General features: G+C 41.0%; 3 protein-coding genes and 1 long non-coding RNA gene across 8 annotated transcripts; 1 reads left to right on the top strand and 3 right to left on the bottom strand.

Moving 5' to 3' along the window:
- Positions 1–12050: 12050 nt before the first annotated feature.
- On the bottom strand, positions 12051–14727 carry pomp (proteasome maturation protein). The gene is made up of 6 exons (XM_084339846.1): positions 14641–14727; positions 14232–14329; positions 12958–13018; positions 12714–12815; positions 12492–12585; positions 12051–12398 (listed from the first exon to the last, which is right to left on the bottom strand). The coding sequence occupies exons 1-6, from the start codon at positions 14641–14643 to the stop codon at positions 12331–12333; spliced, it is 426 nt and encodes a 141-aa protein (XP_084195972.1). The 5' UTR covers positions 14644–14727; the 3' UTR covers positions 12051–12330.
- A 699-nt stretch (positions 14728–15426) lies between these two features.
- On the bottom strand, positions 15427–16962 carry LOC311249105 (cytidine deaminase-like). Of its 3 annotated transcripts, none has more exons than XM_084339854.1 (5): positions 16803–16962; positions 16494–16662; positions 16172–16283; positions 15965–16022; positions 15427–15888 (listed from the first exon to the last, which is right to left on the bottom strand). In XM_084339854.1, the coding sequence occupies exons 2-5, from the start codon at positions 16639–16641 to the stop codon at positions 15823–15825; spliced, it is 384 nt and encodes a 127-aa protein (XP_084195980.1). In that variant the 5' UTR covers positions 16642–16662; positions 16803–16962; the 3' UTR covers positions 15427–15822. The 3 variants fall into 3 exon arrangements, with proteins under 3 accessions (XP_084195980.1, XP_084195978.1, XP_084195979.1); XM_084339852.1 differs by having other exon boundaries at positions 15427–15847; XM_084339853.1 differs by having other exon boundaries at positions 15427–15847; positions 16809–16962.
- Positions 16963–17576: 614 nt separating this feature from the next.
- On the bottom strand, positions 17577–21945 carry LOC311249306 (protein MFI-like). 3 transcript variants are annotated; one of them, XM_084340237.1, is made up of 9 exons: positions 21860–21945; positions 20731–20791; positions 20542–20634; positions 20394–20447; positions 20103–20300; positions 19771–19901; positions 18068–18241; positions 17895–17950; positions 17577–17702 (listed from the first exon to the last, which is right to left on the bottom strand). In XM_084340237.1, the coding sequence occupies exons 1-9, from the start codon at positions 21862–21864 to the stop codon at positions 17611–17613; spliced, it is 864 nt and encodes a 287-aa protein (XP_084196363.1). In that variant the 5' UTR covers positions 21865–21945; the 3' UTR covers positions 17577–17610. The 3 variants fall into 3 exon arrangements, with proteins under 3 accessions (XP_084196363.1, XP_084196362.1, XP_084196361.1); XM_084340236.1 differs by having other exon boundaries at positions 20731–20809; positions 21860–21918; XM_084340235.1 differs by lacking the exon at positions 21860–21945 and adding an exon at positions 21674–21835.
- Positions 18250–25128, top strand: LOC311249307. The gene is made up of 3 exons (XR_014621150.1): positions 18250–18773; positions 24164–24278; positions 24737–25128. It is a non-coding gene; the product is annotated as an uncharacterized lncRNA (long non-coding RNA).
- Positions 25129–27372: the final 2244 nt, after the last annotated feature.

The following is a 27372-nucleotide window of genomic DNA, read 5'->3' as shown; positions in this document are numbered from 1 at the left end:
AATCAATGAAATTAGGGAAAGTGCAGCTCGTTTTAGCACTTTCTCCTTTGGCATGTGCTCTTTTTAATAAAGGAGCTGAAGCTTATATCAGTGTTAATCAGTCTATAATCTATGAAGTGTCCATACACTCAGAGCTGAGCTGTTCACTCAAGCTGCCAACAACCTCCTGATAGGCCCAGTTAAAGAAACACACACACACACGAATGACTCTGCAGTATGCAACAGATGCCTTATGTAAACTCACTCCCACACACACTTAAGACTTATTATCATCATCATAAGAACACAAGCAGACACATGTAGGTGGTCAAATGACCAGTCTTTGGACGACTCAGTACAGTTGTATAATTGCAGAGTTCATGTGAGCGTGACTGTGCATCGACAGCACAGCACTTTATCTGTTAAACTTAAGTTTGATTGACCCTGAATGACAAACTTGCTCTGTTGTGAGACAGTATATTTGTTCGCCTTTTCGGGGAAAGTAAGTTCATATACAATGAAGTTTCAAAAAGTTTTACATAACACATTGAAAGTGCAATATGTCAGACTGTTAGAAACTAAAATTGTTATCAACATAATGTAAAAAAATAGCCATTTTAACGTCATAACATCTTTGTTTCGTGTTGCAGAGATATCTACACAAACTAGCATGCTAACCAGCTAGCCCCGACATAAACACAAGATTATTCTGCAGCCGTGACCCCAGGTGAGCGCCGAATCGCTCATGCACTCCTTCGGTTGAAAGGTCGAAAACCTTTGTGTATTTCCAAACTAGTGCAACACTATTTGTGGAAAATGGTCTGAAAGTCTACAACATTATGCCCACGAAAGATCATCGTGTTTTGCCCTATGATGGCAGATTACACCTTAAAGTGTGGCATTTAGAAATATAAAAAAAGTAAAACAGAATGAAATTGTTTTGTCCTTTAATGTCAGTTTGTTTATTCAGTTTGTTTAAACAGATAAAATCAGTCAATAAAGATCTTTCTCTTCTGATTTAAATCCCTTCCCCAAAACTACATAGTGCACCTTTAAGTTTAGACGTGACACTAATAGATTTTGTAATTTAATTCAGCCAGAACGCCCCAAAGTAACATAAATTACAAAATGCAGAATGCTCAACCTTTCTCCTAGTTTCTACATGAAACAAATCTACTGATTACATTTAGATGTTCCGAAAGATATTAAAAAGAATAATTTCACATCTTCTTGATTTTTAATTGCATATCTATGTGAACTGACAAGGAACATATTTGAGATTTATTCCTCCAGTGGCAATTGTAATCTAATGTATCAATGGCTGAGCAAGGCAATTAGATAACCGTATTCATATAAACTATCTATGGTATATGAGCAGGAATTACTGCAGTTAAAGGTGACTCATGTTATGAGTGTACTGCAATCTTCTGGTAATCATATACTGATTAATCATCACTTGAGCTCACAGCATGCAGTTGCACATACTAATCAAATAGGTGTTTAGCAATCTTACAGGCAAACCACAATTAAACTCAGAGCAGCACAGAGTCTCTGTGGGCAACGATCTCGCCTCATCTTATTTTTGCTCTGTGAAAACAAGAGCGGTGAAGGAGCTACATGCAGAAATGTTCTGATGACACAGCAACTGCGAGGCGCTTCAGCAGATGGAATAACTAATAAAACAGTAATAACTGGATCTTTTGTGAGAGGAAAAACAAGTACTTTCAAAACTATGAGGAGATGATTGGTTTTAGAAATGTGAAAAGGAGTCAGGAGATCCGCCAGGTAAGGGAAATGGTGCAACAGAAAACTTGAATTATGTGGGAGTGACCTTAAAGGGTTATTTTACACATTAAACTGTGTTTACAAGCTTTGGGGAGTACTACTGCATGTGTGAATAAAGTAGTATAAAGTCTTTTGTGGCTCCAGATGAAGCTGTATGTAATCTGATCATTTACCTCCAGTGATGTCACTTACTGGCTAAATCGCATTATGGGTAATCTAGATGTCTCGTATTGCACTCGTATAACACTGTTGGACTCATTATGGTCAGTTTAGAAAAAAATATATACAATTATATACAACAGAACCTGAGGTATCACCATTTCCCCCAGATATTCTTTTTTCCTATTTAATACCTGCTGCCTACATTACCCACAATGCAACATAGCCACTGAGTGACATCACTGGAGGCAATTTATCATGCAGCTTCCTCTGGACTACTTTTTCACATATGTAGTAGTACTCCAAAACCTGTAAACACACTTAAATATGTAAAATAGGTAGAGCTCCCATTTTAATAAGTAACTAGATTCTAACCTTTAAAGTAACCTTAAGTAAGTTTTATACCTTAAAATAACAGTTTCAAACTCATGTTGATGGAACAGTTTCTTATAATTGGGTGAATGGTGTCTCTGTCTCAACATACAAGTTTTCAACACGTAACATTGTTATGATGTGAATGAGTTTTGTTTGTAGTCAGCACCAACATCATGTCTGACACATTTTTACAGATCTTGGATTTGTATTGCAACACTCAGAAACTGTTGGGGGCGCAAAATCGCACAAAATGCCAATTTCTACATAATGTTGCTTTAAAAAGGAAAATACTATTCAAATATGTTGCATCTTTCTTTCACTCGCTTCCAAAACAATTGCACAAGCTAGCCAGATCAAGATCTTTATGGCAAGGCAGTGTTTTCAATACCTTTGTTGTCCACAGGGAGCGCCAGAATCAACACAAAGTTATAATTCCTTGTAGCTGCTTCAAAGAAAAACATGTTTTCATGTGTGAGACAGGATATTATGTTGTGACAGTGTGTTGGCAGCTCTTCAGAGCTGTGCTTTGTTGCCTTGGTATATTAAATTTGTCAAATGAGGACAGCTCACTGGATGCAGCATTGAAATACAGCATCTCTGGTAATGCATACGAGACTAGAGGCTAAAACACTGACAGTTCTGAGAGGAAAATCACATCATAACACCAGCTTTGTTCAGTACAGATGCAGCTTCAGCAGCAGGTTTTTGTCCGGCTTTATGCGCAAAAGAAAACTGGTTTATATAGTATAGTATATAGTATATAGAGTATATATATAGTATATACTCTATATATCAACTATAATAAGGACAAATTAACCTCCATGTTTGAGCTCTATTATAATAATGCCTCAGCTCCCAGACCTGACTGGATCAGACCTGTACCTGACATTTAATCCCAGCTGGAAAATGGAACTAGCATTGATGAATTTTACACAGTGGAAGCAAGATACCCGACCAGAACCTGTTTGGACCCGACAACAAAAGATTAAGAAATGATGTCCAGTTTGGTCACATCATAGATATAAAATATATGTATGTATTTTTTAATTTTATGTCTATGTGCATAGAACAATTTCATGGTAATCTGCAAGCTGTATCCATGGCAACAACTGAGTGCTTCAGCTTACATTAACTACGTCGGAGTCAGACGTAAAAAAACAATGCCTGTCGAGTTCAGGATGGGCTCAGTTACCAGTCTCGCTCCGAACTGGAGGCAATTATGTTCAACTAAAAAACTTCATTACCCAGAAATCACATGTTGACAAACCAGACAGTGTTTTTCATTTAGGATAGTGAGGTGTCACCTCTTATATTGACTTAAATAAAGACATTTTCATATTGTATGAATGTATTAATATATTTCATTAGTGTCATCATATGTGTCATGGCACAATCTTGAAATGTGACTGTGATAAAAGTTCCTCCTTGCGAGCCGCCGCCATGCGAACACCAGCTCCATCTGAAGGACAGACAGCAAGGTACGGATCCAGGTCCAACCCACGATTTCAGAAACATAGTTCGATGCTCAAAGTCACTGGGAAACCAGAGTTTATCCACTGTTTTAGCCTGAAATAGATTTATAGTACAGTCTGTATATGTTATTAGAATAGCAAAACCAGAAAAGTAAATAAATAAATAAAATAAATAAAAAGCAGCAGTGGTAGTCTTGACTTTGAGTTGGGGTGTAAATAAGATGTATAAGTTCTGTTTTTTATTTTTGTGTTTTAAAATAAAGTCAAATTTGCATTAACGACTTGTAAATAACGCCAAAGAGGCTTAAGTATTGAAGTGACACGTTCAAAGACTTTATCAGCCTTCGAAAATCCATAGACATCAGAGTAACGCTGCCTTGAATTCTAAAATGTAAAGACATTAGAATCTACAAACGCTCCCTGGTGAGCCTTTAAACTTCCTCAAAATCGAACACACCTCCAACACAACACAATACATCAAGGCCTGGTGTCTTTTCTACATATTTTTTCCGCCTCTCTGTTTGACTTATCGCGTCCTCATTGTGATTCGCCGAGCTGCGTTTATGTGAGGTGGGTAGTATAGAGAATCGAGTCAAAAAGTTTCTCCAAACAAGTGCTGTGCCTCGGGGGGATTCTCCTTGTGTCCTTGAGAGGCATCATGGAGTGTGACTTAAAGACTTTTTATTCCTCCTCCGCTCCCTCGTTTCACCCCTCCGCCTCCCCTCCATGCTTCTGCTCCCTCTCTCTTTCTCCCTCCTGTCTTCTCTCCTCCTCCCACCATCGCTCGGTCGCCGGAGGGGGGTCTCTCCACGCTCTGATTGGTTTTATTGGCAGCAGTTCAGTTGTGGAGGATGCCGCCGTGGCTCTCGATGTCGTGCTTGATAAAGATGGATCAGCACATAACATTAGGCAAAGCAGTTCTCTTTTCCATCTCATTAAAAAGACAACATTCGATGAGAATAGGAACATCCTCCGGTGTCAGAGAGATTCATGTTGAGTTATTCATCTCCTAACTGTGTCTTTTCGAACGGCTTGCAGTCAGGCGACGTGTTTTTAAAAAAGCGCAGGAGTCACTTCTGCCCCAAATTAATTTCTGTGTGTATGTGTTGTTGAAAGGACACCTCTGCATGTGGCCCACATCCACACGTCTCCTTTTTCTGGTGTTGAGAGAGTAAACACAGCAGAGCAATAACTGTCATGATGAATAAACAAGCTTTTACAGTGAAGATGGTTTGTATGCCGTATGACACAACAGAGAAACTGCATTATGCTTGAAAAAGGGTCAAGCTTTATATGAAAAGATGTGAGGTGGCAGACTGCAGAGGTTGAGTCTGGTATTGGAGGCTCACAAAAAAATAAGCTATTAGTTTACATTTTTAAATAAAGAGCTATTTGCTGTTGCTTCACAAAGGCACAGACGTGCCACAGAGGCAGGAAAGACTTGTATTTTAATCCAAAAGAATATAATACAACCACATGGTACCTAAATAATGGAGATACTACACTGTCTTTTCATGATCTTCACAAAATTCAAGCATTAAATGCAGCATAATGCTCTTTGGTTTGTACCAAATCGCCTACTCAAGCTTCCTGGTCTGTCTTGTTTGTTAATGTTGCCTCTGTTATGCATTGTCTACTATTAATAGGACAGGAAGGTCGCCCATCACTGGTACCCATCTACAGAGCATCAGTGACATCACTGAAGTGAGATGTCTGCAAAGAGCCCAAAGGATACCAAAACATGACACCCACCCAGCCACAGTCTGTTGACCCTGCTGCCGTCTGGCAAAAGATACAGAAGTGTCCACTGCTGTACCACCAGACCACAGAGCAGCATGTTGTGGGGCCCATAGAGCGCAACGCACCGGGACTTCCGGTACGCTGATGGAAACCCAGCTATTGTGACGGCTGCTCATTTATTCCAGATGCCAAAAAGTCAGGGAACCCTCTTGACTCAATTTTGACCAAAAATGTAGTTTTTTTGTAGGACAGCGTGTTCAATAATGCTTTGACCTGATCTTGACCCACTATTGGCCAGGTCCAGACGAGACCTGTCTGAGTTGAACTTACACGGATTGGACAAGGTAAAGGAAGAAAGTAAAAAAGAAGGTGCAGGTGAGAGACATTTTATCCATCTGTGAGATGTGGCCAGAGTGTTTTCAGCGGCAGACGGAGGCAGTGTGGACGCCAAGGTGAGGCTGCGAGGGTGTCTGGCATTTGATGATAGAGTGGGAGGGGGGCCTGTCCTTTACAAGGTGTGGGATGCAGGTTCAAATTGTGTTACTGCACTGCGATTGATGGAGACACGTCCACCACCCACTAAGAGGGAGAGATGAAGAGATAAGAGGAGTGAGAGTTTACCGCCCACAACAAATTGATGTTAGGCTGCGCACCGTCAGTCAAAACCCAAAGAAAAGACGACAGGCAGTTGTCTGTTTTGTCTGTGTGCATCATATACGCCTTGACACAGCATTCTCATTACCGAGCATTGCACTATGACTCGTGCTTTTCTGCTTATTGACGCCTCGATTTTGAGAGTTTCAGAAGAGTAAAAAGACTCGAGCAGCTTTTATATCATCAAATTGCCCTAAAGGGGGAGGAAAAAAGCCTCCAGTTTTCCTGTCAGTGGGTGCTGCTGAGGCGCAGACCGTCAATAAAGAGGCTGACAGAGCCAGCAAGGAGAATAGCATCTACCACCCACTGAGGCTCCACAGGAACGCAGCTATTTGAGTGCAACAGCTCCAATCAACATCTATTTAAAGACTGTAGCGCGCAGAGTGTGGGTTCAAGTCCACAAGAGTCCTCTGCAAGGGAACTTGTGAAACTAGACGAAACTAGACGACTGCGATCGCAAGGGAGGGGTTTGGATATACTATGAGGACGAGTATGTGCAGTGATGTGGCTGTGGTCGTTAGCATTAATTAAGACTCCATCTCATTCTCGGCAAGTTGAAGTGGATCTGTGGCCATGGCAACCCACTCCCCAATGGTGAGCAGCGGTGAGGCCCGATGTCTCTCCACTTCCTCCGGCAGTCATTGTGATTTGTGGAGCAATTACCACACAGCTAGAGGAGAAGGAGCACTTCAGCGAGACAAGTCGGTGTCCCGCCTAATGCGTGACATCCTCGCGGTGTCTGCCAGCCGCGCGCACTCACTCATGATGGCAAGGACCTGAGTCTGGAGTGGAAATTAAACCACATGTTATGTCAGCCGGAGCGAGATAGAGGTGGAGGAGTTTGCTTTGGGTCGCAGGGTATTGTTTCACAGGTGTCGTGAGGAGACACCTGTGAAACAACGCACCGTGAAATGAAATGAAAGTGAAGCAGAGAATGTGTTGGTTTATTAACTGGGATTTAAAAATAGCAGCGCGGCTCAGTGAACAGTGCCCTGGAACAATAGCTAAATCAGAGTGGCAGTGTGTGGGAAAAATCTCTCAACAAAAGACAACAAAGCGAGGTTTATTTTTCGCCTCTGAAACAAACTCGCTCGAATCTAAATCACTCCTAATAGACGTATCTCTTTAACATCGTCAGAACTGTGTCTTATCTTTGTTAACAGCAGTCATGTTGTGGGATGAGACGGATTAGTGGTACCAGTAACACGCTCACGCTGGGTTTTGGATCTCATGCTCATGATCCGTCCTGAGATTGACGAGTTGGTGGGTGAATACTTACTAGCAATGTCTTCAAGTCATAGTCGTAGGCAGATATCATATAAACTGTTGGTGTTGTGGTTTCAGTCCTGTTTGTCTTTTTCCCCCGGTGCTGGTGACTATTTACGTCAAATGCATAATCCAGGGTTGTAATCTACCCAACCTATCTTAAAGGTCCCATATTGTGCTCATTTTTAAGTTCATACTTTTATTTTGGGTGTCTACCAGATGGTGTTAACAAGGTTTAAATCTTCAAAAACACATTACCTTTCTCGTACTGTCCATTGCTGCAGCACCTCTATTCACCCTATGTCTGGACGCTCCGTTTTAATGCCTGTCTCTTTAAGGCCCCCCTCCTGAAAAGCCCAGTCTGCTCTTAATTGGTCAGTTCTCACAGGCCTGAGCAGGCACCACCAACCGTGTATCCGCAGCAGCTCTGCCGGTGTTTTTGTGACCACAGCAGTGACTGTGTAGTTGTGATGGTTTAGGTTTAATGGCCAGCGAGAGAAGCAGCCTTTTGTTTGACAGCGACAGTAGGCCTAACGACTCCATAAGAGGTTAGCATAGCTGCTATAGCATCAGTTATATCAGAAATAAAGTATATTTTATTGAAAGAAAAGCAAAGAACGGCGATGAAGACTCTCCTGTTGCCTTTTTGTTGCCTAAATTACCAAGTGTTTTTATTACCTATACCTATAAAACCACGTATTTATGTTACCTAAACCTAGCCAAGTATTTACTGTTTGTTGCCTAAACTAAACCAATAATTGATGTTGCCTAGACCTACCAAGTTTTAGTTCCCTAAACAGAACCAAACAGTGACAGAAAACTGTAAAGACATGGAAAATAACAAGTGAATTTATTAATTTGAAGATGTTCTAGGAATAACACCAACACAGCACTGCTTGAGCAAGGATTGCTAATTAGTAGTAGACTAAAGTCAAAGCTAAGTCTAATAAGAACATCATTAGTTTGACAGATATTTGGTCAAACTATTGGAAAAAATTGAATCTTTGACCTGATGATGGTGCTTCATTCAACAGTCGTTGAGATGTTTCAGCCGCATAAAAAGTTACGTTCAGTGTTACAGTCTTACAGCGTATAATTACAGGATCTCTTGGGCTCACTCCAAATGCTGAATAACAAAGTGTGGTACGTTTGTACTCTGCTGACTACGCTAGTACACCAGAGTACATTAAAAGGGTAAAGTTATTTCCATGGAGATATAAAGGAGCCCTCGACAGAACTTTTGTTTATGACTTAACGACTTGATGAATCCCTTCTTCGACCAGCAGTTAGGAGCAGATGCCCTCGGAGGCGAGGGCGGGTGGGGGTTTATGTACATTTCTGCAATACAATAATCACCATCTCAGCAAATAAAGTGTGATTTTTTTGAAAAAAGTACAAGTAATTTTCAGGATTTATATAAAGCCCACACTAATGAAGGTTAAATTGCTCTTTAATGGTCCCTGTGAGGATATTTACTGTGAATGTTCTATGTACATATCCTGTAGGTGTAGAGAGAATCACACGGGTGGTAAAGATCTTTGCACAAACAACAATCGATCAAATCCACATTCTTTACTTTAATGTCTTCCTACATTCAGCAGAGAAACAACAACATATGAATCATTCAGAGGAATTGCCTCAGTTGACATCCTCCCCCACATGCTCTGAACTATTTCTAATTACTCAGTAGAAGTCTGTTAACTGCATTCATTAACACAGCGTTGCTAGTTTGTAAAACATCCTGGTGTTAATGACTTCAAGTTTTCTGTTTTATATAAGATGTTGAACATTATTTTCTCCTTTGGTATACACCAGCATGCTGTTTTGACTCAAGCATTATGCATGTTGTGTACTGTCAGGCATGGCATTACATTCAGCCGCCATATGATCTGGATTTGCTCAGTTACAGTACATGCAATATTGAAGTCACAGGGGATTGGACAAACAGATCTGATGTATTACAGTATGTATTGTGGCAACCAGCTGCCCTGAGCTGACCCACAGGGAGTGTTTTTTGTTGTCGAAGACAGCATCGCGAGTCTCTAACAGCCTCGGGCTAAGCTGCTCTCCAGCCATGTATGAACAGTGACATCAGCTGAGGCCCCTTAGGCACCGGGACAAAATGTCCAGAGCAGAGCCGGTACCGACACAGGACCTGGTTAAGTACTGTAGTGTGCTGGATCAGAAACTGGATGAGCAACGAGCAGGAGGAGCGTAGTGTGGATTAATACTGCCATCTTGTGGTTGAAGGGAGGACAGAGGAGAATGAGATGAAACTTGTTGGTCTGGTCGTAAACTAAACAAGTAGTAACAGGAGAGTTTTAGCCACCAAGGAGACTTCCCACCTATTATGACCCGACCCAAATCTGAAGAGGTGCTTGGAGGATGTTAAAATGATAACAGAACTTTATCCTGGATATAAATGTAAACACTAATCTAAAATTACACATCCTAGGAATAAAAAAATATATATTTGATTGAGGAAGCTACTCTTGAATGCCAAATAAAAGAAGAAAATCCCAGACATAAAACAAAGGCAACATATGGTGAACATTATGGAAAAGGTCACAGCTAAAATACAGCTGAAATTGACGTTTCTATAGATATATGGTCACCATGGATATAAGCCAAGTCAAAAAAAAAAAGCTGATTTGTCTTTGGTTAAACATTTTTATATTATTGTATATTATATATATAAAATACATTTTTAATATGTTTTTTCTTTTCCAGTTAAATGAGGCTTTGTTGTTGTTGTTTCTTTGGTCTTTGTTTCTTATCCACGTCTCCATTCAAATAAATTCACATGTAAAGCTGTATAAAAGAATGCAGAGATGTTTATTTGGTAAATGATGAAATGTACCTTTGAGTTGCCTCCCTGTTTGAAAGATGATACATCCCAGTGACTCATGTTGCAGCAGGAAAATAGGCTACACTATCATGATCTGTGGGGTTGCCAGCTTTATTAAATAAAAACATATGGACATAATGAAGTCAGTGAAGAAAGTTATTGTGATATTTTGTGAGAATTTTTTCAAAATAATTAATAAAAACGACTTTTCTTTCAATGTTTCTATAAATTCGTAGCGTCTGTTAATGCAGGGGATTATAAAGTGACCATTTATAAATGTAGCTTTAGAGCTCTTGTTTTATGTGTTGATAGTAGCAGTTAATTATTCAAGTCGTAACTAATTCTTTACAGTGAATGGGGCAAAACAAGTTCCGGTATAAACTCGACCGTCGCGCATGCGTAAAATAGCTCGAAATGTGTTAGACGGATTTCTCTCTTGACACTCAAATCTTCTTTGGTCGCCACCGTTAGCCACGCCAGCGTCGGAATAGCTTTGTTATCGTCAAGTAGAGCCTGCTCTTCTTATTTTTTACATTTAAACCACAGTGTCGATCAAAGTGTTCGTTAAAATGTGTTATAAATACCAATACTCGCTGCTACTTAGTAGAAACGCTTTGTTTAAACGTAACTACTTCCGCGTGACGTGTTTTCCCAGCATGCTCTGCAGCCGAGGATATGTTCTAAATTTGACAAATTCAGGCTTATAGCCAGCAACAGATCTGTCGTGTTGCCATGAATATTACTTATACATGTTTAAACAATACACATTTGTTTTTAAGTAGACATGTTTACAAGTATGCCACCCTGTCCTAGAGACATATGCGGACGCACTGCTATAAATACAAGAAGAAACCCTCCATCCCCTCGGTTGGTCCGATGGCGGTGAGATTTCAATTGATTGCTACAGTGAGTTACAGAACCTCTACGTTTCTTCTCTCCCCTCCCTCACCGCCGACCTTGACCAACCTTTTGACCATTCTACCTACGTTTTAATGATATTAAGCAGATTAGGATGAAAATGATGCTGAAGAAATGTTTTAATTCAAATGGCATTATGGTCACACTATAACTCATACTTCTTCTGATGCTGCTATTTGTCTACAGAGATTAATGTAGTATACTAACCAGCTCTTTGTAGCCAATATGTGATGCAATGTAGATTAAATTCTCTGTACAACTCAAACTTGATCCTAGTAGCATCATTTTAAATACACTGATCCAACACTGTAGATGTTGATTTACCAAGTTTATCACTAACAACAAATGATTGATTGACTGAATGATTGTAGGCAGCTTTCAAGCAGCTCCATATTACAGTAGTGCAAAAACTGAGTCACCTTTACTTCATAGCTTTCATGGATGCAACTTATCAAAGCATGATAGTCTATAACTATAGATGTTAGTGGTGTAGCAAACTCCTGTAACTGCTACAGTCTTGGAATGTTACGGTGAAGCATTAGTGGCATCCAACAGTGGAAATGCTATCAAATAAAAAACACCGAACTGTGACATTAGCTGTAGGAACACATAACACAGAATTCTGTGACTTTATCAATCATTTTGCTATAATGCCACATAATTATTTAATTTTCAGTTCATTTCATTATTTTGATAGCTCTAAGCCTGTCACCTAAAAGTGTGACAGCAGTATTTTATCCATGACCAAATTTGATGGCTCTTCTTGATGCCATTAAACGTGTTTTTCTAATGCTTAACACATGACAATACGAGCAGAAGTACAATTAAATAATGCATCAAATGAACACACATCATGAGGAAGGTTATGAAGTTTATTAGAAATACCAACCAGACTGGAATCATACAAAAGCAGCACTGAATGCTCGCCTGAATAACCTTTAACTCTCCAGATCTATGTCATTTACAGGGTAACCCCGCCCCACACAACCCCACCATTCCCCTTTCTTTCCCAAAGTAGTCTGACTTTGACCCTGATTTAATGATTTATGTTTTTAAGCCAATAAACAAATGCAATGCAGACAAATAATAATCCTAAATCTATGTGTAGATGTCCCCGTGTGTGTCCATTTTCTTTCACAACAGTCCCAGTTTGCACTCCACCATCATGTGTGGCTCGCCCATCATTTCACTCTGGCCTGGATCTGCAAGGTAACAGGACACAGACACAGTGTGGCGGTTAGATATCACATTCAGACAGTTGTGTCTGTGATTGTGTGAAGGGATTAAAGTATCACCGTTGAGGATGTCCTCAAAGCCGATGGCCTCGTCGCTGCCTCGCAGAGTGTCCAGAGCCAGGTTTGAACTCTGTAAGAATGGCAGACGCTGGATCTGGAAGGAGGAGGGACAGACATCAGGAGTTATGACAACGACTTAAAAATGAAGAAGATTAACACAAGTGAAAAGGGTGAGAATGGTTATTAGGGGTGGGGATTTGGGTAAGAAAGTCATGCAGTTACCTGTCTAGCTGCCCTGTACTCCATCTGCAGTTTGAGAGGAGCATGAAGACCCTGAATGTTTCTGAGAGTAGAGAAATTCATCTTGTCCTTGTTCAGCTGGAACTGCAAACCACAGAAACAGTACAACAGGGACATAAGAATTATTTCCACATATTCACATAATGTAAGTGGAGTCTTGGCTACTGATCTGCTTCAACCAAATATGGTTGAACGTGGGTCATCTCTTATGATTCACATTACTCACATTTTTTTCTGACAGCTCCAGCGAGTGGCTTGGAAGGAGCTCATTCTTTACACTGGAAAAGCTGGGTGGGCGAAAGAAGAAATGCAACAAGCAGGTGAAAAGGAGCATCACATACATCTGTAAAAATCTATTTAAAGTTATAACATGGGTTCCCTGAGGGCAGCACATGAAAACCTCTGAACCTGAAGCAGGATGTGTGATGGCGTTTAGCATCAAATTCCGTGAGTGTCAAATTAAGCAGTACCTGATTATTAAATGGAGGTAGTGAAATGGGGTGTGAATGATCAAAATATGCCGCACACGTGTCTGAGGGCAACACTTTGAGAAACTCGGCCTTAAAACACAATGTTATGGCAGCTCCTCTTGACAAAAACCTACACAAACTACATCGAGTCATCACACGTAAACGTTCAAGCTAATTAATTGTGCTTGTTAAAATACTTTCTACATGTTACTCTCTCTTATGCAGACAGTCACTCTCAAACCAGATATCTAGTGCTTTTATTATTGACCAGGTTATTAGGAATTTGTAACACTGCACAACATATACTGTATGTAGTGTATATGTATATAGCACTGCCTGAACAATACATTTTGAGGCAGATAAATATATAAACACAGATCAGCCAAGATATTTGAGAAGCAGGATATTTTGTAGTTGACTTGTGAATTACCTTAAACATATTTATGGGCTTTTTGTCCTGGAATTTCTTGATGCATAAATCCAACAAGTGAAGCAATGGTACATTTTTTCTATATGGACTGATTATTCTATGTTTGTTTATTCCTTCCACAAAACTACATAGTGCTCCATTTTAACAAACTGACCTTAAAAGGACAACACAGTTTCATACTGTTTTACTGTGGTTATATGTGGCGGACCCTGCCACCTTTCTAGCTTCACACAGTGTTCTGGGGACCTTATTTTCCTCTGAGAAAAGCTTGTTTATTTAGTTATGGGAAAAAATAAATACTTTTCTGTACTATCAACTTATTAATATTGTAAATATTTAAATTCTGAGCTTGAATTTATTCTCCAAAACTCCATAGAGCCCCTTTAAAAGCAAGCCGATTAACACTGAAACGGACTGTGAAATATAAATATCCATCAAATCATGTTGGGACAAGTGTATATGTGAATTTACTGCAACCAAAACCTTAAAGCTTTTGTTTGAGCCAGACACAAACCTGTCTGTCTGTGAGAGCAGAGTATGACATCTCATTAGTTATACAAACAGCATTAAGATACAGCAGATTGATGTTATGTGTCTCACCCGCTACGCAGAGAGTCCTGCACTCCATAAGCTCCGTGTGGACATAAGCCTGCCACAGGTACGCTGTCTTTGAGCTGAGAGCGGAGTCCTCGAGTGTCCTGTAACAAACACAAACAACACACATTAAAACACACACACTAGTTATTTCGTCTCAGGCACCGAGAGTTCAAATCACCTCTTCAACCCTCTGCGAGCAAGTTAAGGAGCATCATGGCTAAGCGCTAACTAGCATTAGCTCGAGTGACTAATCAAATTCGCGACTACTGGATTTCCGAGGACACAAAGACAAAAGACAAATGTGCAAGGAGGTGAAATGAATATACGTTTAAATGCAGACCACAATGGCGTGCTATACAATGTGGTTACGACAGGATAAATTGTAATAAAGGAGATAAGACCGCTAACGTACCATTATGATTCCGTTTCTTCCAGTTTCCTTTCGATACACTTCAACATCCGGTTGAGACGCGTTTTCATGACGTCACATCCGGGATAAGCCGGTGAAGTGTGAGAGTTACCATTTAAAAACGGGACATTGTGGCACACAGCCGTTCGCTTTATGTGTGGTTGGTTTTATTTTAACCATTTTGTTGTGTACATCACACCGTCGACTGCCTTTTCAAATAACAGTAACATGAACACTGGTTATATTTAGCTTTATAATTGGGCCCTGCTGCCCTATTGTCGTATGGGGGTATAGCTCAGTGGTAGAGCATTTGACTGCAGATCAAGAGGTCCCCGGTTCAAATCCGGGTGCCCCCTCTTTTTACACATGAAATACATAATGCTTATGAGGGTAACTCACATATTGTTGTACTATGTATATTTGCAAATCTTTAAATGCTTTAACATCCAAATCTCCACGATTTTGGTATAATGTCTCATACAGGAAGCATGCTCGACAGTAGTACTACATTGTTTTAAAACATAGAATCATGACCAACAATCATGCTGTAAACATCTGTTTAAATAGTGACATTTTATATATAGAAATATATATAGCTCATATACGTATGTATATATGTGTATATACATCTTTTTAAAAGCATGGTTAATTACTGCTATAACCACGGGCAATTCAGTTTTACTAGAGTGAGTTAGGCTAGTCTGTGATTCCCCCACATATTTGACAGCATGTAAATGTTGTTACAACTTTCTTATTAAGAAATAGAAACATTTTCCACTTTTATCAGGTTGGAATACATTCAGTTTATTATAAGAGTAGAATAATCCAATATAGTATCAGATACAACTTTTGAAGGCACAAGCTTAAAATACATGTCTGAGATAAAAAGTTAAGGAAACACAAGCAGAAGTTTCGAGTGAAATTAATCAATCAGATCCTTGTATCCCATTTCTGGTTTATACACTGTCACATACACTGCTCTAGCGCTCAAATAGTTCCAAAGGTGAAAATCTAACTAACTGGGGAAAAGCAGGCTGATGAATGAGACCACATGTGACAGTCATAATGAACTTGATCAGTTTCACTTCGGAGAGACGGTCTCCTGTTTCTTCAGGTACTCGGCTCCCCATGAGAGTGGAAGCAGCTCCTCCAGTGTCATCATGCTGTAGGATCCATCCACCTTGGTCATGAAGACAGGTATGTCTCCAAACTGAGAGGGGAGCGGTGAGATTTTAAAGATTGAAAAAGAATCTGCTCCGATATAAAATAAAAATAAGTCAGTGTTATGATGGCTTTTGATGCTGAATATTGTTTGGAGCTGCGTTACCTCTCTGATGACCTGTCGGCAGGCTCCACAAGGAGGGATCACCCGGTCCTCAAGATCACTGCAGAGAGAAATTAAATGAACTATAGTCTGGTCTCTCTCTCGGCAGCCAATGTCACATACATGCCACTTTGTTAAAGATGTCTTTGTGAAAGTAGAATTAAAATCAGACAAGTGTGAATCACAAAAACAAAAACACCTCTGTAGTACCTGGAAACAGCAATGGCCTTAAATTTCCTGTGACCTTCAGAAACAGCCTTGTTTATAGCAGTCCTCTCTGCGCACAGCCCGAGGTAGAAGCATGCATTTTCAACATTGCAACCTGTCAAGAAACAAAGACACAAGGTGTTTCACATTTTACAGATTTCAACATTTTTGTTTTTCATGCTTGAATCCACAAAATCGACAAGACATCTGTCCACAAAAAGCGACAACCTACACACACAAGTGACATTTCTTACTTTTAAACATGACCAATACCTGCTGTAAATGTCCCTGTCACTATTTCAAAATGGCCAAAGATCACCTGTACCTGTGAAGATCTGCCCATCCTCTGTTAGCAGGGCTGATCCCACCCTGAGCTCACTGTAAGGGCAGTAAGAGAACTCTTTGGCCTTGTGGGACTCCTGAATAAGAGACTTGATCCAGTCGGCTGTATCTCCAGTCTTCAGGTTTGCCATTTCAGCTGCTTAGATTCAGTCCTATAAAAATCCACACACTCACTGTACAGTTTGCTCATGAAAACAAGCAAAAGCATTAACTTCCAATCAAATAGATACGTTATTGTCGAGCAGTAAAAATGTGTTTCGAGACAAAGACAGGTATAATTTGATAAACTTACACTGACCTGTGCGGCTGTGAGAGGAGGGATGTCAGCTGTCGTCTCTTTGTGCTGTATGTTGAGATCCCTCGTCTTTAAGTAGCTCCTTTCCTCAACGTTTCCGTCCGTTTGCATGAGAGATTTGGCTAACAGTCATGCAAAAGATTCAAATTTCCCTCGAAGCAAGTTCATCTCTTTTCTTTATTTTACTTTTAGACTACAATGACCCCCCAATCCAGGTCAAACATATACATAAATATACTTTAAATTTATATTTCAAATTTAAATTGAAGTGTCTTCCCTTTAATGGGTGAACAGTTCCAAGTGCTGACACGGTCATTAAGTGTAATTTAGTCTGCAGACATTGGGTACACGCTGTGACAGACGTCTGAAGCGTTTACATCTATTTTACCTGCAACATTTAAGGACACAAGACTTTTTGAAAATCCATTTTGAATGCACACACTGTCGCCTCTGCTCCAGTCCATGTATTTGGCTGACAAATAGGCAGAACATTCAAATGACGCCCTCTGATATTCAGAGGAACTGTTTGAAATGTAAATCAGTCCTGTGGCTGCAGCCAGATGTCTCCAGATATAACCAGCACGATCTGGTCCAATGTCAAATAGATTTCATTAGTTAGATTATAGATTTGTTTGACTTTGGGTCACAGAAGTTCATCTCACTCAAAGACGACATGAGACTTATTTGAATGAAGCCTGTTTAACTGGTGACAGAGTAAGTGAACAACGTGTCCACTTCTTTGGAAAAGCACACAGCCCATTCGCACCAGGATGGTTTTAACATAAATGATTTTATTCTGTTCTTACTAACTGTCTCCAGCAGCCACAGCAGCAGCAGCAGCAGCAGCAGCAGCAGCAGTCTCATGTGGATCTAACATGGATGGATGTGAATGAACATCTGGAAAAAGAAGAGAAGGACGACAGAAAGTGGGGAAGAGAGGGACAAAGGGATAGAGCCGAAAACAGAATGGTGATCAATATTTTGTATCACAGTAGATGAGAAGTATGCAGATGGGAACACAGCATTGTTACTCCCAAAGCTGAACAGCAGGTGGCAGTACAGCACACACTATGAAGCAATGATTCTCACCTGTGCTCTTCTCAGAGGAGTGACTGCAGGCCAGACATCTCCACTCCTCCATGTAACTGCTCAGGCAAAAGAGCAGAGTATTAAAACATGTTCCAGAATAACACGCCTTCAGTCATTTTCACCAACATTTCAGCTGCAAAGCATCAGAATGTCTCAGACTTTGTGCATCTTACTCCTCAAAGTTGAGAGTGTTGGTCCAGGCCAGGAGCTCGTCCAGCTCCCACTCCTCCGGTATCTCATCGTCTCCCTTCTCTTCAGTGACGCCCGTCGCTTCCTGGGCTGAGTTCCCCACCAGCGTCGCCATGTATCGGCACGCTGGGTGAGTCTGCAGACGTCCCCGGTTATACCTGCATGTAAGGGAGGCATTTTTTGAACCTGCAGCCACACGGCCCTTAATGGGATAGTTTGTCAAGGCCTGCTGCATGCTGGGAGGCAAACTGGTGTTTTGACTTACACCCTATGTTAATGCTAACATGCTAATGTGTTAGATCTTCCCCTGGGACATCATCCACCTAATTCAGTGTGTCATGGTTCGGGTTTTATTTTGGCTGGTTCATCCGTGTGTGTCATCTTCTGCTTACCACTTCCTGTCAGTGTCTGTTTCCACCATTTTTGACTGTCCCATTAGTTTCACCTGCCTCTCGTTAGGCTCCCCTCTCTCTGTTTTGTTCCTGGTTTCTCTGTGTAACTCCTCATGTTCTCTGCCCTCATGTTTTTGGATTCCTGCCTGTGTTCTCAGAGTTTCTGGTTTGTAATTAGTTTTTGTATTGCTCTTTGATGCTTTTTGGTTTTGTCCCAGTCGGTTTTTGTCGCTCAGGATTTTGGATTTTGGATTCTTGTTTTCAACCTTTCAAGCAGATTTGTGGGCCAGTTGTCAAGGTAAGGGTAAGGGCAAGGTAAGACTCCAGCAAATGAATGTAAGTCAATGCAAAGTCCTCAACAGTCACACAAATCAACGTGTGTGTAATTAGAGCAGAGCCTCCCCAGCTGCATCTCATCTCTTTAATCAGGCTTCCAGAAATACTCAGCCCTGCAGTGATGCAACACTTTGGCCCAATTTATTACCAGTGTTGCTTTTTTTGCATTTAGACCTTGTTGCCTGTTTTCCAGGACTCCTCCATTTCCCTGATGATGATGCTAGATGAACAGTCAGGGGGGATTATCGAGGATTATCGAACATGATCATCTGCACCAGAGTTCATGACGATCCATATAATACTTGTTGATATATTTCACTCAAAGCCATCGTTTTCAAACTCAAACTGGCTCTAGAGGGAAGTCAGGGGATCGCCAAAGTCTGTGGCATCCATCCTCATGACAGTCCACCCAGTAGCTGTTGATATAACAGCCTGTCCAACATCCCTCCGATCTAAAAAAAATACTCTGCTCACTGCATGATAAAAATGTTTTCAACCCATTCCCCAGGCTGTGATTTCTAATTTAGTAAAAGATGGAGTCCTAAATGAAACATGCCCTCGGTCATTTGTACAGTTGTGTATATTAATCATAGTCCATTATTTGATATCTCCGTACAAAAGACGCAGCTTCTTTTTTTCAAATGTCCCCTCGGGCCACAGGGAATAAAGACTCACAACCTTTAATACACAATCAGAACAGCAGTGTTTTGTTAATCAACCTGCCGTTTTCTAAAGGTCAACAGGAAGCTGACTTTCAGAGAGACCTATGCTTCGCTCTGTGAATGAATTTAAATAATAATACACACTTGGTTAGACACGAACTGAGGCCAGAATTTACTGTTGCCCTTCAAAACCAATTTTAGGCCTCAGTAGCTGTCGTACAGCAGAAGACTAGTTATCGGGGACAGACAAATACATGGAGCTCTCATTTCGGGCCATCCACACCTCCTCAAACTCACATCTGCGTCAGCCATTCCATTTTCCTCCTCTTCCTCCACTCGTCTACATCCTGTCGCCGCTGCAACTTGGAATAGTGGAAGTCTTTTCTTTTGTTGGCGCCGACCTCCGCGGGGTCAGCTGTGGGTACCACCTACCAGAGAGAAGAAGAAGCACATGAGCAAAGACTTTATAATCTGCTGTGAGCGGCTAACAGTTGGACTTATATCCGACTTTGTTTTTAATTGAATAAAGTGCCTGAGAGCATTGTGTTTCAGCTTAGGCAATGTGTTTAATGTGGCCGTTTATCTGTTTAATACAAGGGCATCAGACTCTAAGTAACAGGCTTCTTCACCTTGCAACAGAAGAGCCTCCAGCTGTTGTTCTCCATACGCTGGTACCATCCCGATCGGTCCTCCTGCACAACAGGCGAGCCTTTTGCCTCAGGCTGCTTCAGGGCTTGTCGGGTGTAGTTCCGTGGGCTGCTGGCACACACGTCTGTGACGGGTCGATGGGTGAAGATCTTGTAATAAATGTTGGGTGGAAAAGTCATCTGAAGGCAAAGGTAAAGTTTAGATGTTAGAAGTTACGTCTGCATTATGTAGTTGTTGGGTGAATGAGCGATGTTTCTCTGTTCGGCTCTCACCCCTCCAAGTCGAAATCTGATGAACACCCCCGCAGCAGCATCCAGCAACTCTGCCTGCCGTGGGAAAATCAAACTCCGCCATTTATTTACCGTTACACAGCATATATACATATATTTTTCATTTTTTAAAGAGCATGGTTTCTGTCACCTCTCTAGGATTGACAGTTTTGAGCATCTTCTGTGGATCCTGCTGGTTGCAATGGCTGACGCGATTTTTGAAATACTTGAAGACCTCTCTGTACTACAGTGTGGGTAGAAAAAATAGTTTTAGTTGATGCATGTTGACTTTGAGTCGAGTATATGCAAGAGTGTGTGTGCCCACGGCAGCAGCACTCACCACATATCTTATCCAGGCCCGCTGAATTCTTCTGGCTGCTGTCTGCTGTTCTTCCTGTAAACTGGAGGTGTATGAGGAAAGAGAGAGGTTAAAGGAGGAGGAGGAGGCCAGTTAATGACAGCTAGTCAAGTACTGTATACAATCTTGACATATGTGCTTGTATTTTACTCAAGTACTTTCATTTTCCACTACTTGGTACTTCTACTCCAGCACATTTCGTAGGGAAATGTGAGACTTTTGATTCCACTTGTATTATCAAAAGGCTATAGTTAGCAGTTATGTCACAGATTTTGATTTTACATACAAAGCATGTGATCATGAAAAGAAAGATCAGTTGCTATAGATTAATCTACCCTCAGGCAGAATAAGCTCCACCTGCTACAGCATTAAAATGCTGTGTACACATTGATAATGTATCAATAATAGTCCAATAATACAATATATTATTTGTGCACACCACTCATTGCTTATCTATAAAGCTGCAATATGTAATAATTTAAGTTTAAAACATTCAAAAACTCACATTGTCAACAGAATGGGAAGAAATTAAAGTTTTGACGTTATGTCAAAGACTGTGAATTGCGTTGAAGAGATATCTACTGAAGTTAGCATGCTAACCAGCTAGCCCCAGGCCTGAAAGCCTCTTTCTCAAACGTTGAAATGGATGCCTCGCAGAGCTGATGCATGTTTCGGTGAGTGCACTCTCACTGACTCGAGTTCAGTGTTCGTCTTATCGCAGAGGGACATCAGTGTGCAGGTCAGTGCATCACACCGCTGTCCTCTCTTCCTCTCATTCAGCAGACCAGAGCCCACTAGGGGTCAGTGTGTGCACTCCCACACTGATTCAGGTTCAGTAGCTTCATGTTCTCGCAGGGCAACATCACCTTACAAATCAATGCCAAATACTATGACTGATACACCCTCCCAACCCACACTCACTCACCAGGCAGTTTTCAGATTTGAAATCGCTTTACTTTTCAAGTTACTGGCCTCCATTTCACAGAAATAGCCTTGAAAGAAATCTCATAAGGCTTCCATAGAACATTAAAATTCAAACTTTCATCTTGCTTTGCCTTCAGCTCTAAATCTGTGTATCCATAATCTGGCCGTGGGATAAAATATACATTACCTCATAACCTCCTCTGTCTGTAAGTGTAATTTAAGCTAACAGCCTGCTAACGCTAGCTGTCAGATTTTCCTTTTTCTTTGGTTACCTGGCAACAACAACAAAGCACACCTTATCTGGTACTTTCAAAACAAAAGTGATCACCGACAACGGTGGTCAGGTTCATCAAATGTTGGTGGATTTCAGTGTAAAAACTGAACAAAACAAACAAAAAACATTGTTTACTCACTTTGTGATATTCATGTAAATACCTGTCTGACTCAGCAGGCTCTACATAATGATAGGTCCAAAAGTGTGCTTTTATTTTGAAGACAAAACTGGTAGTAGATCCAGGAATTACACACTAAACTCTGCAGGCACAGACCAGTGCAAAACAACAAAATTAATCATATGAAGCGGTTATTTAATTAAAAATAATTAAAGGAACACATGCCTGATTTATATTCAGTGCAGGTCAAGAGGAATGTAAAGACACTTTACCTGTTGGCCTTTAGATGGAGCTCTTTCACAAGTAACCACAACTTTTCTTTACATTACATTACATTACTCTTGAGCTTGCTCATGTGTGCACCACACACCCCAAATCCTTTAAACGTCCTGACGTGAACGGCCCCCAGTCGACTTTGTCAATTAGTCTGTCAGACAGTGTCATCAGCAGGGTGTGTGAGATCTCTCTCTGGGTATGAGCAAATGCGGCAAATCAGACTGGCTGGTGTGGTTAAAGTGTCTGACTGTAGTCTCGCAGTCACCTGAAGCCTGTGAATACACACATGAGCCACAGTCATGGTTTAGTATTTAATTTCAGCAATTACAGCGACTTTTTAAAGTATTGAAAATGAACTTATTGTATAATCATTTCAGAATACAATAACTCATATAGTAGAGTAAATAAAGGCCAACTTATGCCAGATCTGCAGTGTTTATTTGTGGTCTCTATGTGGTTCACAGGTAAGCCCGGCCGATCATCTTGTTTGCTCTCCAGACAAACCGTGCTCGTAATCCGGGACCAAAACAGTTGCTGATATGACTTGCTAACAAGACAGATGTCCATTATGCAAATATCTGCAGAATGCATTTCCTCTCTAAAGCCTACGGGCCTCTAACAGAAATCAATTCCCATTTATTCAAAGCTGAAATCTCTTCCTCTTCCAGTCTGTTTATTTTCTCCAAGGGGAGTGCTCTGTCTTCTTGACTCCTAACAAGGACAGCCTGGTTTCCATACTTCTAACACAGAGAAAAATATTATATTGGCTCTCCTGATACACAGCTTTTGGACAATACTGTAAATGTATTTAGATTTCTGAATATTTTGCAGACATTTGGCTTCATCATCTGGTTAAAGGTGCATTATGTAGGAATTTTAATTTATTTAATTCAATCAAGCTTTATCCAATATCAGACTCTAAAGCCCGGTATCACTCTAGATTTTAAACCACCCACAGCTGCTTCAAAGTCAAACACTAGGGCAACAAATCGATGCAGATGGAATAATAATCTCCACCTCACTGTAAGTAAGAACAAAGTAAGAACAAAATCCTGGAACTGTCCCTTTATCTGGATCAACACCAAAAGTAAATGGGGTCTATTCTGGGCCAAGACCCATTCTCCATCCAAGTATTGTGGAAAACCATCTGGTAGTTTGTGCGTAATCCTGCTGACAAACCAACAAACCAACCAACCAACACACAATTTGACAAGGGGGAAATATAACCTCGCAGGTGAGAATTAACTCAAATTATTATTATAACTGTTCTGTCATTATATTAAAGATGTATATGTAATGTGTTGCAGAGATATTTACTGAAGTTAGCATGCTAACCAGCTAGCCCCAGGCCTGAAAACCTCTTTCTCCCAGCAGTGGTCCAAAGCTCCTGCCGCAGCGGTGTACACACAAAAACTCCTCTTGTTGTCTGGCTAGCTGCACAGCTAACTGAGCTAAGAAGCTAACAGCAGCTAAAATCATGAATGTATAAACGGAATACAGTTTGCAGCAGTCAGCAGTTACTCTGGTGATACGCTGCCCCAGTGTGTTGGGAGCATGAATTCAACAGGTGTATGCAACATGTATTGCACCTTTTTAAAACAGGAGTTGACTGATAAGTTTTGAAGTGAAGGCAGAGAAAAGAGAAAGGAGCCCACAAAAGAAGCGTTTTTCTGAGTGTGTGATATGAATCAGTTTCATTAAAAGAGTCTGGGAGCTTGGTTTGGCATGGCTGGGTTCCTGTTGATACAGCTGACATTTCTGTGCGAATTGCCTGTGTGATTATCACAAAACTAATTTGTTGATTGCTTTGTATTTTTCATCAGTTTGGAGTTTGGCTTCCGAAAGCAGCAGAAAGCCAGACGACAAACATCTAGCATTGAAGGAGCGCAGAGGCCCAACGAAAGGATAACGATGATATCTGAGCAGATGGGGGAGGAGGTGTGTGCTGCCCGATTCATCTCAGTGCCTCATTGTTGGTTTGTAGCAGAATGAAAATGTACGTGTGGAATGAAAATCAAAGATTTGCATCGATTTACAGCTGAGCCTGACCTGTCACACTCGCCTAATGAGAAGACAGGAAAATGTGTGGAGTCCTTGTGCAATGACACACAAGGGCGTGTTATATATTCACACCATTACCACGGATGTTCCCATTGTCATATCAACCCTGCATTTTAACTAGGTGTGTCCAATTTAGACCGCCTGTGTGCCAGTGAATGAATTCTCTCCTTCTCGCTCCTCATCAGCCACATACTGGAGCTGTGTTATTTCCTCCATTAGTTTCTGATCGTTGTGAGCAATTATGTGCAGGTGTAAATGGCTTTTACCTCAGCGGCCAGGAGAGAATGCGGCCGTGTTGATGTTCTCTCTCAAATGGAAATGCTTTGTCTTTCCAGACGCTCGTCAACATGGGAACAACAGAAACACAGCAGTCAACATCTATCTTGTTCCAGAGTGCACACAGTCAACAGAGAGCAGCATGTGCTTCAACATTACCTCTTCCAGGGTAGTCCTCAGGGCAGATTGTTCCCTCTGCAAGGCAACTTGTTTCATCACAAAGACTTACTGAAGGAGGCAAGACAAGACTGATGCAATGAAAAGCCGAAGTTTAAAAACATCTGGGAAAACACAACATTATCACGGAAAAGCATTGGTCAATACTGGTACAGTGTGTAGATTATAATGCCAAGATGCCCCCATTTAATCTGGCAGCACCCATTTTCTTTCATTTTTATATTATTGGTGATCTCCGTGGACAGTAACACCAAAAAGCAAAGGCAGAGAGAGAGTGGTGTTTAATTAGGAGATCGCATTTGTGGTTTGAGTCAGACCTATTCGCACATTATGAATATATTATGACAGTGTAATGAATGTGGAGGTCGTATCAAAAGAAATGTAACCATTATTGTAACATAAAATTGATCAGTCATTCCCAACCAGCGGTTTGTGTAGCCTACCCAAGAGGTTATAGTTGTCAGGGGTTTGCGTGGAAATATCGTGTAGTTCTGAAAACATCAAAATTATGATTTGGTAAAAATGTACGCGTCCATATTTGTATTAAGAAGAAAAGAACCAACAAAAAAGGATATTAAGTGTGTGTGAGGCTGATAGTTAGCATACTCATCATTAAAAAAGAACCATTAAACTGGGAGGTGGTGCCTGCTGTGCCTGTACAGATAATGAAGCTACTTGAGGAAACAGTATGAATGCAGACTTGGGCAAATCATCATCAAAACAATAAAAGAAAAACAGAGACTAACCCTGAAGGCCCAGACACACCAAACATATGCCAAAGAACTGGTGGCGACATCGACAATTCCAGGATGACTACGGCCTTGGTCAAACTTCCTGCCCAATTTCGTTTTTTTTGGCATATCCAGTAGCGATGGGAATTCCAGCTCTTTCGAGGGAGCCAGTTCATTTGGCTCAAGCTCAGCAATATAAGCCAGCTCTTTGAGCTCCCCAACGGCCCTTCATTTTATTTCCCTTCATAATTCAGCCAAATGTTTTGACCTGTGATTGGTTTGTGTGCACATATTGTGGCGGTACTGGCAGTAAAGTGCTTACAAACCAGCCCCAACCTACATAAAGCTATAAACGAAAAACATGTACATCTAGAGGGGATGCCCAATGTCAACGACATGGACAACAAACAAATGCATCTTCTGGGAAAATCACAAAATGCCTCTTCAGGGGACAATCAAACTGAAATGTGCTTCTACAAGCTCTCAGTTCCCCAGTGAAATTATATTTATATTACTTAAATTACTCAGGTGGGAGCTTGCTCACATCGTTCACTTAAAGGAGCCGGCTCATATTGCCAACTCACTGATAACCGACACGTCACTAATATCCAGAATGATTTTGTATTGTCTGGACAGCAAAAAAACACATGAAATGCAATTTTTACAAAGTGAATTCAAGTCACATTTTGTAGGTGGTTTAAAAAATGAATCGAATCAGATTTCCACAGCTCCTTCTCAGTCCAGAACATCTGGTGCTCGAATCTGAAAAGTGTCTTCAAAGTGTCGCAACGCAACACGAAACAACGACGGAAACACATAGTAGATACAGAGATTGACTGGTGCGACGGAGGAGACTTGACATTGTTCGGGGGCGAAGTGATCACTCTCCATTTCTCTTGCTTCTGTTTTAGAAGGCCATGTCATCAGCATTGACGTCGGTGTGTGAGCTCATCTGATAGGACCGGGTTACATCAGACATAAAAGGTTAGAGCAGACTCTCAAAGTAAATCAATAAAGATACTGAAATATCATCCTTCATACATCTTGTAATTCACTCTATGTCATACCCAGTCGGTTAAAGATTTTTCTAGAGTGGCCACAGGACTGATCTGATCACCCAGATCTGCTTACATACTTCATTCATGCAGACAAATATGCAAAGGATGCTTAGACTGAGTAGCCATGTGGCCTCGATGTTCAACTGAGCATCTCGAGTTTCACAAGTGGGATCCAAAGTCAAGTCAAAATCATGAGCAACACACTCACTGTGGGTACAATCACTGTGTTAATACAGTGGAGCGCTCTGACTCAGAGCTCCGCGCAGCAGGTGATGGAGCTGTGACGTACAGTGTGAGTAATTCTAGTGCTGTTTCATCAGTGTGAGAGAAAATTCACAATGGCTGCGCTGGCATTGAACCATGACACTTCATGGGGCTTATACATGGGAATATATCTATGAGGCATACCCATACAAACACACCGCACACAGGCAGATACGAGATACCCTCAGTCCATTGCTCCCAACACCACTAACAAGTCCAAACAAAGATCAAGGAGGCTGGCAGATTCATTTATTATTAAAGTGTTCTGAGCAAAGCCTGCCATCAGCTCTGAATTACATACCTGCCAGAAAGAGCAGTTACTCTCCAGTTTAACGCTACAAACGCAGATTCAAATATCAACCTCACACTTCCTCCAGGTCTGTCGTACAAGTCATATACAGACAGTCTGCCTTCTTCACAGGGGAAAAAGAATTAATTTGACTCAAAATCGTAATGCCTTAATCT

This window comes from Pagrus pagrus (genome assembly GCF_965226575.1).
Source record: "Pagrus pagrus genome assembly, chromosome: 20".
In the NCBI taxonomy this organism is placed as follows: Eukaryota; Metazoa; Chordata; class Actinopteri; order Spariformes; family Sparidae; genus Pagrus; species Pagrus pagrus.
The sequence above is the reverse complement of the archived record's forward strand: the minus strand, read 5'-3'. Positions and strand labels throughout refer to the sequence as shown.